This window comes from Strigops habroptila, chromosome 1 (assembly GCF_004027225.2).
Source record: "Strigops habroptila isolate Jane chromosome 1, bStrHab1.2.pri, whole genome shotgun sequence".
Classification (NCBI taxonomy): domain Eukaryota; kingdom Metazoa; phylum Chordata; class Aves; order Psittaciformes; family Psittacidae; genus Strigops; species Strigops habroptila.
This window is the reverse complement of record NC_044277.2, coordinates 89,133,279-89,147,392: the sequence shown is the minus strand read 5'-3', so window position 1 is coordinate 89,147,392 and position 14,114 is coordinate 89,133,279. Positions and strand designations below refer to the sequence as shown.

Here is a 14,114-nt window from a genome sequence, read left to right as displayed (position 1 = left end):
AGGTCATTTATGTAACTACATAGGTTAAAACAAGTTGTTTAGAAAGACAACAAAAATCCTTTAGATTTAGGAAAAATAAAACCCAGAAAAATAGTGTAACGAACCTGCTTTTGTGTCTGGTTAATGGAAAAGGTCACAACAGAAGTTAAAAAGTCAGGATTAGGCTGGTTGCAAAGCAGTTGGCTATGCCCTTGTCATCAGCAGTTGAGGGTTGGAATGAAGGGCAGCTTGTGATTTCACCTTTTTGATTTTAAATCTGTTTCACAACATCTGCTCTGCATCTTCAAGACTCACAACCCAAAACTTGCATAAATCTGGTTGAAATAATATGACCTCAAAAGAAGGAAAGCGTAACACCCATTTTAATTACTTCTTGTTATTTGCAGTACAATACCACAGGGACATTTTTTAAGACTGGGCATACACTGGTGAGGCACTTCATAGCCACACTTAAAAGTTTCTGTTTAAATCCCTGAGCCTGCAAAGTTAAGCATTTTTAACACACCATGAATTGGTGACATCTGGACATGCTTTAAACCTGAAAGCACATACAATCACAGCAGAAAAGCAGATCTTCATAGGTACAGGTCTTGGACAACAAATGGACAAAAAGAGTAGGAGAAAATAAGCAGGTATTTTGAAGATGGAAGCAATATCAAGAAATAAATCAGTCCTGTATCAGGGTAGTATTTGTCACATGTACTTATCTTCACACATCTGAGTTTTACTTCTCAGAAAATTCACTGGTGAGCACCCAATCAAAAGTGGCAGTGTCACTGTGTGCATTGATACCACATTTCTTTCCGCTACATAGTAGAGCTGATAACTTACTCAGCCCAGGAAAGAAAATACATTTTTGTTGATTTCCTCTTGCTTTGCAGAAACATTTGGGTTCTTAGTGTTAGAAACAACTTATAGCTGCAGCTACAAGCCTAGTACATTAGAAGAAATGCCTCTGCAGGCTTCCTCCCCTCTCTTTCAACTTATGAACCTTGATCAAAAGCTCTCCAGTGGTTCAGTTTTGGCAGAAAATAATAGAACATTTTATAGTGGCCCAATGTTCATACATTATTTGAAGTGTTATGATTTCATAATCCTAAAACCGACAGCAACTTACAAAACCAAACATTTATAAAAACAAGTATCCTTAGCACGCGTGAGAATGAAACCCCAACCTTTACTCACTAACAGCTAGGAAACATGTTGTATGTTACTGTATATAGTAAATAAGGCTACTGCTTCATAAAAACATTTTTGCTTTTTTTTTTACAATAGACAATACTAAGTGATACAAAAGGTATTACTGCCAGGAAATTCATAATCAGTCACTGGAAATCTTGATGCAGCCTGCAAAATACAGGAGAGGAAACACTATGTGCTTACTGTAAAAAGGCTGGAGTTTTAGCCAGTGGGCCAGGTTCAAATACCATGATTACCTTAGAGACTGTTCTTTAACACAACCTTCTTGCAGTTCATCTTAGCCACAGAACCTTTACCCCCAAAAAGGCATTTAAGGAGACACAGTTCCTAAGTATATGCAGCAAAACAGAAAGAGGGTCCAAGAGATGGTTCACTGCTTGATCCAGCGTCATTCAATGGCTTCTGCTACTGTCTTCCAAAGGACTAGGAGTTCAAGAGAGTAGGGATTAGGGTTTTTTCCCCTAATTCTCTCTCTTTTATAATTTTCCCATATTCTCTCTGGCTTTTTAATTTTCGTTATGAGCCTAGGAGTTTATTCACTTTTTGTCCTTGTTAAACAATGTAAACTACAGTGTTGTACATCTGCCATAAGCATGAGAAGTGTCTTATTGCTGCCTTAGGAATGTTTTCTGTTGCCGCCTAATGTCCATTTTAATCCTAGAAAAAGTAGAACAGGATTTTTTTCCATATGTTTAAGGAAAAAGAATTTAATGACCCACAGGACTGAATATTTTGCGAAGTACATGCATATTCAGCACTTATTCTTGGTTAGGAACATGCCATTGGCATGGAAAAGACCCAAGTAATTGCTTTTGGAAGAGCATCATCTTCAACAGGAACAGAACAAACTTTATTCTCAACTGTCTTTGTTTTGCAGTACTGGAGTTTGAAGTAGCCTCATTACATGTTTCAGCAGAGCCAAACCTGGTGCCTGTTAGCTGCTCTGCACGGATTAAGTGGTTAACAATGTTTTGAGAATGTTGGGCTAGATAGTTTGTGGGAAGACCATCTGTTTCCTTCAGTGCGTAAACAAGGAAAATTGCTGGTTTGAAATGCAGGATTATTTAAGCTCAGATGACCACAGGCATTCTTAAAAGAGAAGAGGTAAAAGGAAAAAGACTCCTCATGAGTTCTGCAGTTCAGTGACATTTGTTAGGAAATAAATTCCTGAGTACCAGATGGGTCTGCCATCCCTGTTCCAGAAATGGGATAAGGAGAACTTTTCTTTTGCAGCCACCTACTTCTTTCTGAAGCCCATCTTCAAAACTAAACTGCCATCAAACATTCAAACCCATACAAAAATGGTTCAACAATGCCGCCAAAGGGCTGAGCATCCAATTCAGAAGCAGCAAGCTCATTTAATATATTCATGATTGACTATCCAAAATCAAGAGTTACTTCTGAAAATACCAGCTTTGGTAACTTTCTTATTTCACCTATCCAGCTATCTCTCTCTTCCTCATATAGAAGAGCAGTGCGACCACATGTCTTGGGGACATGAGAGTCAGAACATGCTTCCCATTTTCACTTTGCCGGTAGCATGAGTATTCTTTTAATTGCTGCTACAAAACCTTCACTCAAGGTATGTTTTGGTGATGAGCTGCTTCTGTTCTGAATTGACTAGGAACAAGCAGTCCAGAGGCATGTTTAACCTAATGAAAAGAGCTGGAAGGGAGGAGGGGTGGAGGTAAATGGAGGAAACTTTCTTGTATGCAGTGCAGACCAGATTAGCATTTGTAGAGGATTTTATGATGAAATTGCTCAGAACATGTTGTTACTGGGTAATAATCCTCCATACAGGAAAATGTACTTGAGTGATTGTGAGAAAAAAAGCTGTCTTTCATGCTATCAGCAAACCTTGGTTGTTGTTGAGTTTCCTAAAGTTGTATTTTCTGTCTTTCATATAGCTTTTTCAGAAGACTAAAAAGGAGGAAACATAAAAGCCTCTGATGCATTCTTATTTGGAAAATAAATGCCGCCTTAAGTAGAGTGCACTGCTAAGTGCAGCCCTGCAGACTGGTCAGGTCTTCTGTCCGCAGTCACCCATGTAGGCAGGCTGTACTCATGGTGAATACCCAGAATCAGGCACTTTGCATTTTAATCTCTCACTTCCTTTGACAACAGCCAGAAACACCCAAATAAAGGAGTGACCCTGCTTGACCACTACTTTGGATTTGCAACTCAGGAAAGACAGAAAGATACAAGATAAAAAAAGTCCTGCAGTGGTGACTGAAACCAGCTTCTTTGGTCTGGCCAGTCTAGGTTTAGTGTGGTTATTTAGGATTGTATCACAGCACAGTAAATAAAAACAGCAGCCTTGTAGCACTGGAAACGTTTCATATGGCAACTGGTATGTCAGCCTTTTTTGAAAAATGGGAAAGGTCTCTAAGGATGAGCCACAAGAATAACTGCAGCTGCATGATACTGCTGTATGCAGACTGAGGGAGGATCTCTCTATAAATACTGGGTGTGTGCAGAGCTTCTCTTCCATGAATGTTCCAGGTTCCATGATGTAAGGCTATCATCTGCTTTGCCACCAGGGCTTCTTTCTGCAAAAGCAAAGTATCGTGTTTACCTATAACAACAAGAGCAAGTGGTTTTACTTGTGCGTGCTTAGGGACATGGTTTAGTGGTGGACTTGGCAGTGTTAGGTTTGTGGTTGGACTCCATGATCTTAAAGGTGTTTTCCAACTTTCTGTGATTCTTTGCCTTGTTACCAGTGCTGCTCAGATCAGCTCCCTATTTTATGTTAGAGGCCTGTGACTTTTCTTTTGAGTTTGCTCATGGAAATTAATTCTTTGAGCAAGGAGAGTGGTGGTGTCTTTTATCCTGAATGAATTTAGGCATGAGATGGGAAGGACAGTTATTGCTGAGCTTGTGTAAAGTGCTGTGCAAGCCTTGGAGAACTGAGGTGCCATAAGGCTTCTGCAGAGGTGTCATACATTGCTTCCATGGGCAGGACTGTAAGAAGCATCCCACGTCTGAAGCCTGGAGGAGATCTGGTCAAATTTTACTCCTGCTCTGGATTTACAATAGAGTTCTGCTTCTGGAGTAGACCACAACAGAGCAAGGGTTTATAAAGATTTCAGTCTGAGGGACCAATACGTGTCTGTTTGGAGCCTGACACAGCCTGACTCCTGCCTGTCCAGCTAGGCAACAATTGGCAGGTAAAGCAGAGCCAGACTGCGGTGGTCACTGGTCCTCCCTGCTTCCAGGGCTGACTGCCCGCCATGAACAGTCTGTTGTTTTTTTTTTTCCTTTGGGATGGTCAAGCAGTTTCCCAGAGTGTTAGCAAGCAGCCTAATGCCAGTGTTCACAGTAGCAGAACAGTCAGCAGAGATGGGCTACCCAGGGAACAGCCCTCTGTATTTACTGTGCATGGTCGGTTGTCCGGGAGGATCATTTTTAAACACCCAGTGACTCGTTATTGAAGAAACACCACGGTTGTAGTTTTGGAGCCCCTTGAAGGAACCTCTGAGTAAACATTGCTTAAAACCAAATCCTTCTGTTCCTCACCTGGGGAGGCGTGTGCAAAAAGTATACAGCAGTCTGTGCTAGTCTGATCACTAGCCTTCGCTGGCAGAAAAGCATGAGGAAGCAATGTTGATATAAGTTACAAGTTTCTCAGGCAAACAAAATAATCCCAGTATTACGTGAGAGTGGCCTGGGAGGGATAATCTCTGGTATGATTCATTATGGGCAGCTTCCAGTAATTTAAGAAATAACTTTCTTACAAGTTTTATCTGTAGGTACCTTTTACAATGCAGAGGATGACTCTGTGGGAGAGGAATGGCCTGTCATAAATTCAGTACATTTTTAGATTCTTTTTAAAAAGCTTGTGCGTATGTAAACCCTATTAACCTATTAACAGCCAATCCAACCAGAGTTCTCTCATGGGCAGCAAACTGACCTGGTGCTCTGGAGGCCACACTGCTTCCAGTTCCTGTCCTCTGATGCTAATTCAAGGAAAAGCAGCAGTGAAGACCACTGTCTTCCCTGCCTGCCACGCACAGATGCTCCTTCCTCTCCTAAAGCACATGCAGTGAACACAGTGGCTGGCACTGCCACGTGCACTGCCTTGGGCTGCTCGCGTTGAATCAGTATATGTACTGCATACTGGAATGGCAGTCATCTCAGGGAGGGAAATCAAGTGGTTGCTTCACAGTACAGGGGCAGAGACCACACAGCAATATTTGGGCAGCAAGTAAAAAGAAGAAAAAAGCCTGTGCTGTTAACATAGCAGAGAGGAGGTAGCGGGTTAGCATCAAGGACTTTCCCTGCAGACCTCAAGTGAAGCAAAACTCAGCGTGAAATCTGGCCAGGATGCTAGGATTCCCTACAGCAAAAACTATTACAGGATCTTTATTGCATATTTGGGCAGAAACTCTTATTGTACGTCTTGCATACATTTCTAAAGACAGTTAGGTAGCTCTGGTACAGAATACTCTTCAGCTGGCTAAAAAGACACATCTTGTACGGGCCTATATAATTTGCCATTTTATGCCTTTGGGTTACAGTATTTATGTTTTTTGTTAGAGCTAAATAGCACAGGCAGAGGTTAAGATGTCAGCATTTCCACTATAAACACAGCTCGCTCTTGGGGTTAGGTAACATTTCTTCTATACCACACCATACTGAAACTCTGCCATGCAGATTGTGTCCAACACATAAGGTATTTATTTTTCACCAAATTTTATTTGAAGTCACTGTGGTAGTTAATGGTTTAGAAAATGTAAAAAAAAAAAATTGAACTCTAACCTTTTTCTTTTCCAGAAGCTCTTTTTGCATTATATACTTCAAGAATGGCTTAATATTTCCTATCTCTTAGCCACTAATATAGACAAACCAAACAGAGACAGCAAAATTGAATGTCCTGCTTTGGAAGGCTTAAGCATAGCCTTTCCATGCAAAGAATTTCCAAGCCACAGCTCACACTCAGTTATTCAGGATGTTGTGTTATGGAGCACAGGAACACAAGATGTCCTGCTGGAGTAGGTGGGAAATACCTCCACAAGCAAAGAGGTAGACTCACAGAGCCTGAGTATAGTATTTTACAACTCTATCAGTAAGTGGGACACTCAACACCTCAGTAGGATCATGATGCGTGTGCATAGCCCTTATCTCAGTGACTGATGCGACTGTCGCCTCATGTGGTCTGTGGTCATGGGCGGTTAGTGGGAAGAAGGGACCAAGCTCTTTCAGACCTGCTGGGGAATCTGTGCATGACAAATAGAAGATACTGTAGCCCTTGCAAGCAGCCGTGTCAGAACTGGTCTGGAAGGAAAAGATGGTGCATTTGTAGCTTGTAACAGTCATTTTGCAGCATTCGACTGTCAGAAATATATGTAGACTTGTGTCACTAACATTGTCACATAAAACATGAATGTTGATAGTACTGGATTGTTTATACCCTGTGTAGTTACAGAGAGAACATGGCAAGATCCTCAGAGACTTATGTTTCCTCTTTTTCTTTTATCCCACAGGTAATAACTCCAGTCAGGTCAGGACAAGGTTATGTTTATGAATTCCCTTCCAAATACCAGAAGGACACCTACGATATCCCCCCCGTTCGCCCTCTCCAAGGGGTAGGTACCAATAAAACTGCCAACAGCACTGACGGGGCACAAAAGGTGATGAATGTTTACCAGAAGTTTATGAGCAAAGCAAGTTCTCTCATTTCAGAAAGAAAATATGTTTTAATTAAATGCTGTGGCTCATTCACAGAGCACAGAAGTATTTCAAAGTTGTATTTGATGTTGACTAAGATTTGGCAGCACACCAAACATGAAAATCCCATTTGTTCTCTGTGTTTTGATCAAAGAGTGTATCTAAACAGAATAAACTTGCTGCCTGGGAACACTTTTTTTCCCCTTACTTTGTTGTTAGTTGACAGTAATTCACTCAGTAAGGGTAAAATCATCGCCTAGATGAACAGCTGCTATGCAGGGAGTTTTTTTCATCACATATCTACTGCACCATGTAACTGAACTTGAAATACATCTTTGTTCAGGGGAACACCCTTAGCATTCAGTCCTCAAGACTGCTCCTCTCGGGAACAATGCTGAAGCCTATTAGTACATAACACAAACTGACAATGAATGACTGGAACTGCTGGGAATTCTGGGTTAAGAGACATTCAGACAGCGGCCTTAGACCTCACGCAGAACCCACCGTAGGGTAGGACATGTCACCAAGTGGGACACTTGAAACATCTGACAGCTGCACTCTCTGCTAGCAGCAGCTTACACTGCACCCAGTAAAGCAGTTGGGTGATGCTAATAGGAACAGTCTTAGTTTCACAGAGCTTAGTGTGTACTAGTACAAGCATATTCCTCAACCCCTCTAAATCTCTGTCGGTAAGAGTGTGATCAGTTCTGCTCACATGAGTATACTGCTCCCCTGTTCACCCCAACAGGTATCTGTAATAGACTGGCCATGATTTAAACTCTCAGGATGGAAGTCAGCTGTGACTTCACCTCTCCAACCTGATGTCCACACAATTGCCCAGAGGGGACTTAGCTAAGTGCATTCCTCCCAACTGTCCAAAATACGAGGCACATCCAAGCAGCTCTCCCATATGAAACAAAGTTGAAGGCGCTTAAGAGGAAACACAGAAACCAAGAAAACTCGTCTGAGATTAGAGCTTTCCTGAGGTGACTTTTTTCTGTAACAAATTTATTCTTTCTTTAGATATATGACATTCCCCCCACATCAATTAAGGGGCCTGCACTTCCAGTTCCCATGGGAGAAGCAAAAGCTTTAGGAGTCTATGACATACCACCTGCCAAAGTGGTAAGTATTATGCTGTTTCCACAAGATCCTGTACTTTCATGTCTGACCAAAAACACGTATACAGAAGAGTTCATGTATGCTCCTGAAGGAAAAGGAGATTCGGTACTTCAAAGGTTTCCTTGGGTTTTTAAACTGTTAAAACTGGTAAAGTGAATCACTGCGTCAACATTATTAACGTTATGGAGTGTGAATTGATAATTAGACCTAAATTATCTTTGTGGCAGCATGCTGCCTTTTTGGATTTTGCTGCTAATGAGAATTTGCAGCAAGGTGAATGTTAAAAGTGAGATACTAAAACGGATGCTCAAACTCAGAATAAGTAACTGAATTCCATGAAAGTCAATGGCAGATCTTCCATCCCACCATTTTATAGGCCATGTGGAAGACATAAAATACTTTACTATTCTAGCCAAAGGTTTCATGGTTTGCTTTCTATGATTCAGGTCTATGCTACACATCCATCTGCATGCCGAGATGATACAGGCCTGAGAGAAAATGTGCAGGATTTTTCATCTGCAGTGGGCCACAGTGCAAGACCAGAAGGAGTATATGATATTCCTCCTCCCATCACCAAAGCAACTGGAAAAGAACTTAATAAATTTCCTCCTGAGAGCCTTTTATTGCCAGATGGAGTGCCACAGAAACATGGCGTTTATGACTTCCCTATGAACCATCAAAACCATTTTCTTGGACAGCAGATTGCACCTCAAAAAGATGTTTATGATACCCCAAGGGGAGTTGCATTCCCAGGACAACAGACAGGGCTCAACGAAAGTCTCATCCCAGAAGGAAGAGAAGGTGTATATGATGTGCCACCACCAGTCCTCCAAGACACTAAAGGCTTACAGGATGTGACTGATGGGATAAATAGGTTGTCTTTCTCCAGCACAGGAAGCACAAGGAGTAACATGTCCACATCTTCAACAACATCAAAAGACTCTTCTTTCTCAGCATCGACTGCACAGGACAAAAGATTAATCCTTGATCCAGACACTGCTATAGAGAGACTTTATCATCTCCAGCAGATGGTGGAGACAGCTGTCAATAACCTTATGGCTTTTGTTACAGCAGACTGGCGATCTTACGGATATATGGAGAAACACATCAATGAAATTCACACTGCTGTGGATAAGGTAGAGCAGTCACTGTTGGAGTACCTCCAGTTTGCGAAAGGATCAGCAGCCAATGCTTCCTGCCTGTCCGAGTTCAGCCTCCTTAACAAAATGAGGAGGGAGGTGCAAAGGCTGGAGGACTCTCACCAGATCCTTACCCAAACCAGTCACGACTTGAACAGCTACCACTGGTCTTTGAATGTTTTAGCTGTCAATAGACTGCAGAACAAGTGTGATGACCTGGATCGGTTTGTTATGGTGGCGAGGACAGTCCCAGATGATGCCAAGCAACTGACCACTACCATCAGTGTCAATGCAGAGGTGCTCTTCAGACAGGCACCGAGCAGCTCACGTTTCAAAAACGTGCCAGAGAATATCTCAAACACTCCTGACTATGTCTATGATAATCCTCCTATGCAGCATCACGGAGAAAAAGCACAGAACCACTGCACTTCCCTTCCTCCACTCCTGAGTAAAGGTCAGCACCCTCACAATGCTACCAGTGAGAGCTCGGAAAAGAGCTGGATGGATGACTACGATTATGTTCACCTGCAGGTAGGTAAACCCAATGTCTTGTTCTGCACAAGGCCAACTCAGAGTTGTCTGTGGTTTCCTGTGTTTGCGGGAAAGCAGCAATCAGATCATCATGCTAATGCATATTGAAGAGTAATTTCAGCAGGGCAAACACTTCCTCTCGAATAGGGCTGTTGGATACACGATAGTGATAGCCTTTTGCTCTGCCACACAATCCTTTTCTTTGTACTCTTAGTGGTGCACTACCAGTGAAAAAGCCAATACAAAGAAGCCTGTTATTTGATCTATGAGTTGTCATTTAGCTCAGCAGCGGTTTTGATTTGACAGTGTTTTATGTTATGCAAAACAGGGGAAAGAAGAGTTTGAAAGGCAACAGAAGGAGCTGCTGGAAAAGGAAAATATCATGAAGCAGAGCAAAATGGAGCTCGAGCACCATCAGGTATGTTTGCTTGGGTGCAATAGCAACTTTAAAATGCAGTGTTCCTTGCACATAAGGCATGTGAGTCAAATAAAGCAGGAGGGGCCCTTCCCTCAGCAGTGAGCAGCCACTAGCGTCATGGCTGTGAGGTGTGCATGAGTGCCAGCACATGCAGTTGGAAAGTCCCAGGTGCTAGATGGTGAAGACGGCAGGTATTAGGTCTTGGCTAAACAGCAGCTCGTGGTTAGTTTCTTTTGAAGTGGGATTTGTACCAGTCAGGCTCTACCACTAATGGATTATCAATGCAAAGGATAAGGACACACACTGTCATGCTCCAAATGGGAAATGGTGAGCACCAAGATTTTAGCACCTTCCTGGCCCTGTACATCTCTGTCAACAATTCCTTATTTCCTTATGACAAAGAAATCTTAAGTATTAACCACAGAGTAGCCATTGTGAAGATCAGCATCTCTGCCCTTGTCATTTCCTTGTTGCCACTTCGTAATTGAGTGGAAGCACAGCTACAACTCTCTGTTTAAAACATTTCTTATGGCAGGAATTACCCTTCCCCTTGAAAACAGTTTCCAAACATCTCAATTTAAGAGACTAATTTGAGACTATGTCTCAACAGTTTACCACAGAGGAGAAACAGACTTCTGCAATGTCTCACAGTGGGTCAGTCACAAAGCCAGCTGGAGAACTTGGCTTTCCTGACCTGCAATCCAGTGCCTTAATCAGTGCACCACACTGAATACATGTGCTGGCTGCACATCTGTTCAGTGAATATCAATATCATGAACTTAAATACTGTGCTTAACATCATTTTAAATGCTAAAAAGTAGGTCATGTAAGATTGAGAGCTATCACATTGCCCTCATATTAATTCTTCAATATGTTGTTGCCATGTTGTATGGCAGAAAATTGTACAAGCAATGCAGAGGTGAGAGTTAAACGTTTGTCATCTCAAAATCCCACAGAGATGGCAGCTTTTTAAAGATTGTGTAGGAGTCGTTGCCACTTGGATCCATCTCTCTCACTTGTGATTTCAGAACATTACAAGTGAGCAGCAGTCTGTAAATTCAGGAGGTTTTATGCTTTGGTTTTTTTTATGCAAATAAAGTATTTTAGACGTTTTTTCTCATCTGAACTCTGTGTATTTGGATTTATGGTAACCAAAGCACTTGATTACCCCTCACTCTCCAAAATAAAAGATCTTAGAAAACATATATACTACTTTTTATTTAGCACAGGTCAGTCTAGGATACTCAGGGATGTCCTGAGGCATAAGATGAAACTGTAATACATAACACAACATCTTATGTGAATATTCTTTGAAGAGAGCCTTTTAATTTGCCTTTCAGATCAATCAGTTCCAACGTCTGGAGCAAGAGATCACAAAGCCAGTAGAGAATGACATCTCAAAATGGAAGCCACCTCAAGCTCTCCAGACTGCAAACAGCACTGCCACCTCCCGTGACAGCCAGCTGCTTTTGTTCTATTCTGACCAATGTGAGACTCACTTCAATTCCCTCCTAAACGCCATCGACGCCTTTTTCAGTTGCGTCAACGCTTCTCAGCCCCCCCGGATCTTCGTGGCTCACAGCAAATTCGTCATTTTGAGCGCTCACAAACTTGTGTTCATTGGGGACATGCTCACGAGACAAGTGACGACTCAGGACATACGCAACAAAGTGATGAACTCCAGCAACCAGCTGTGTGAACTTCTGAGGAGCGTGGTTCTGGCTACCAAGACGGCTGCGTTGCATTACCCGAACACAGCAGCACTGCAGAAGATGGTGGACCAAGTGACAGAGCTGTCTCATCACGCACAGTTGTTCAAACTCTCGCTGGTCCAAATGGCATCCGTATGAAACTCAGTAGAGGCCAGTCCATGAGCGGCAAAACAGAAAAGCAAACTAGAGCTATTTTTGTGTAAATGTTATCATTTATTTTTTTAGATTTTTTAATGGAATATTTTAAATACATTCTTACGCGTTAGAGAATCTAATGAAATCAGGGATCTGGGAATATATCTGGTTCTGTATTATGTTTCTAATACACATTTAGATTTGTATACACTGCATATATGTATATGTTGCTGTGTTCCCTAAAACATCAGTTAAGCACCTTAAAGATTATGCGTCAGGTAAGCAGCGTGTATCTTTTGTATATACTGCCTGTTTCCTCAGTATATTTGTTAACTGGATGCTGCACTCTTGTTTCATTCCATCTTGATTTTGGCACATGGACTTGGTTGTGAAACCTTCTTGTACCAATCCACGAAGCAAGTGTAATGGTTCTCATAGAACTCTGTTCCCTTCTTAGAAGTTACTTTCTATAGGTTAATTCCATGAAATTTAACTCTCTTCTTGCTGTTACTTTGTTATGTACAGCATTCAATCATTCTGACTGGCATATATGCACAACTGCAACAAGCAACACTCCAAGCAAGGCGTACAGCATTTTGGAGTAAAGCTTTTCTAGGGCATATAAGAAACAGAACTTTCTAAGGAAGAAGGCAGAATTGTATATATTTAGTATCTTACGGCATTCAAATTTCACCGTTTCTAATAACTGCAACATGGGATTTCAGAAAGTGGATGGATTCCCAGCAAGGTAAATTCATACATGTTTACCTTGTATGTCCATGCATTGTCAATTAAATTTAACAGGCTCAAAAGCTTTACTGTTCGTGGACTCAAGAGTTATCCTGAGAGCATCCCAGGATCCGTTGGACTCATCTCATCTTTGAGGCTGCAGATGAGCAACGTCTCAAAATACTAGTCCCTTCCAGAGGGATTAACATACAAATTGTAATTCCTATGGAAAAAAAATCAGCTTGATTTGAAATAACAGATAAGCATCTCTACAGCATATACACAATGTAATGAAGAAATAGCACTTATTTTTGTAGGACACATTCTTGGGAATTAGTTGCATCTGTTGGAATTCTGACTTCCATTCAGCTATTGGGTGCTTTTTTTAACAAATTCTGTTGCATAGGTGCTAGTCCTTCTGCACTACACTGTTGCCAAAAATGACCTCCTCTTTTAATGGGGCCATTCCATCAGTAAGTACACACAATACCACCCAGTAATTTTCAATTTAGACTTTTAAAAATTGTTAGCAGATTGGTAGACTGCTTTAGAAATGTCGTGTATGCTGGCTGTTCCAAAACACATGTAGGCTTATTTGTCTTCATTGCCTTTTTTGAACCTCTTAACAATAAATCACAGAACGCCATTTACCCATGGCCCTCAGACTAGAAGCAATACTTCAAAGTGAGCAATAGCTCAGGTAAATTCCAGGCGATTCTGGCATTTATAAAGCAGAAACACTACTGTCCTTGAGTAATTCAAGGTAGTCCCACATTGATGCGTTCTGAGCATTCACATCAGCAAATGGATCACTGGTAGACCTCAAAACCAGGCACTTTGGCCTAACTTCTCACTTCCTAGTTCATATCCGAACACATGCCTTACTGAAACAGGATTTGTTGTCTTGGATAACAAAACCATTTCAGCAGCATATGAAATCTTGCAGCCTTAATGTATTGTTTCATAGTGAAGACTGTTCTTAGCTATCTTAATGTCACACTTCTAGAGTCTGCCCAACACTCCTGGAACGGCAGCAGAAGCCAGCACAACCTCAGCTGGCCCAGAATCAGCTCCAGGGCCTGGCTCTGGTGTAACATCCAGAAAGGGCAGTTATGCTAATGGTAACCAATAGCCAGTTGCCAAAAGGCAATCTCCTGAACCTGTTTTGTACTAGTGTTGCTTGGGATTCTTTTGGATTTCCTTATCCATTCTTTTTGTTTTTTCACTGTATAGTATTAGAAAGTGAAAAAGTGTTTTGAAGCTTAGTGGTTATGTTGATAGTTTGTGCTTTTGAAAGGAGAACCTTTATTGCAAGCCTGTATTACAGTTTGTTACCTTGTAGAGAGTCATTTTAAAATGATTAAATGACTAGCTTTTTTATATAAAAAAAGGCAACACTTGGTTTTATTTTTTCTTGTTTTCAGAGTTCTCTAAGCATATTAAAAGGAAGTATTAGCAAGC

The 14,114-nt window shown here is 41.4% G+C and overlaps 1 protein-coding gene across 2 annotated transcripts in view; it reads left to right on the top strand.

Moving 5' to 3' along the window:
• NEDD9 (neural precursor cell expressed, developmentally down-regulated 9) overlaps positions 1-14,043 on the top strand; it is a 38,752-nt gene extending 24,709 nt beyond the window's left edge. Inside the window, exons 3-7 of one of the 2 annotated variants that reach the window (XM_030481583.1) lie at positions 6,684-6,785; positions 7,891-7,992; positions 8,436-9,659; positions 9,988-10,077; positions 11,418-14,043. In XM_030481583.1, coding sequence (XP_030337443.1) covers positions 6,684-6,785; positions 7,891-7,992; positions 8,436-9,659; positions 9,988-10,077; positions 11,418-11,927 — 2,028 coding nt within the window. In that variant the 3' untranslated portion in view covers positions 11,928-14,043. The remainder of the gene's footprint in view (positions 1-6,683; positions 6,786-7,890; positions 7,993-8,435; positions 9,660-9,987; positions 10,078-11,417) is intronic. The other variant, XM_030481592.1, reaches the window with a different exon arrangement.
• Positions 14,044-14,114: the final 71 nt, after the last annotated feature.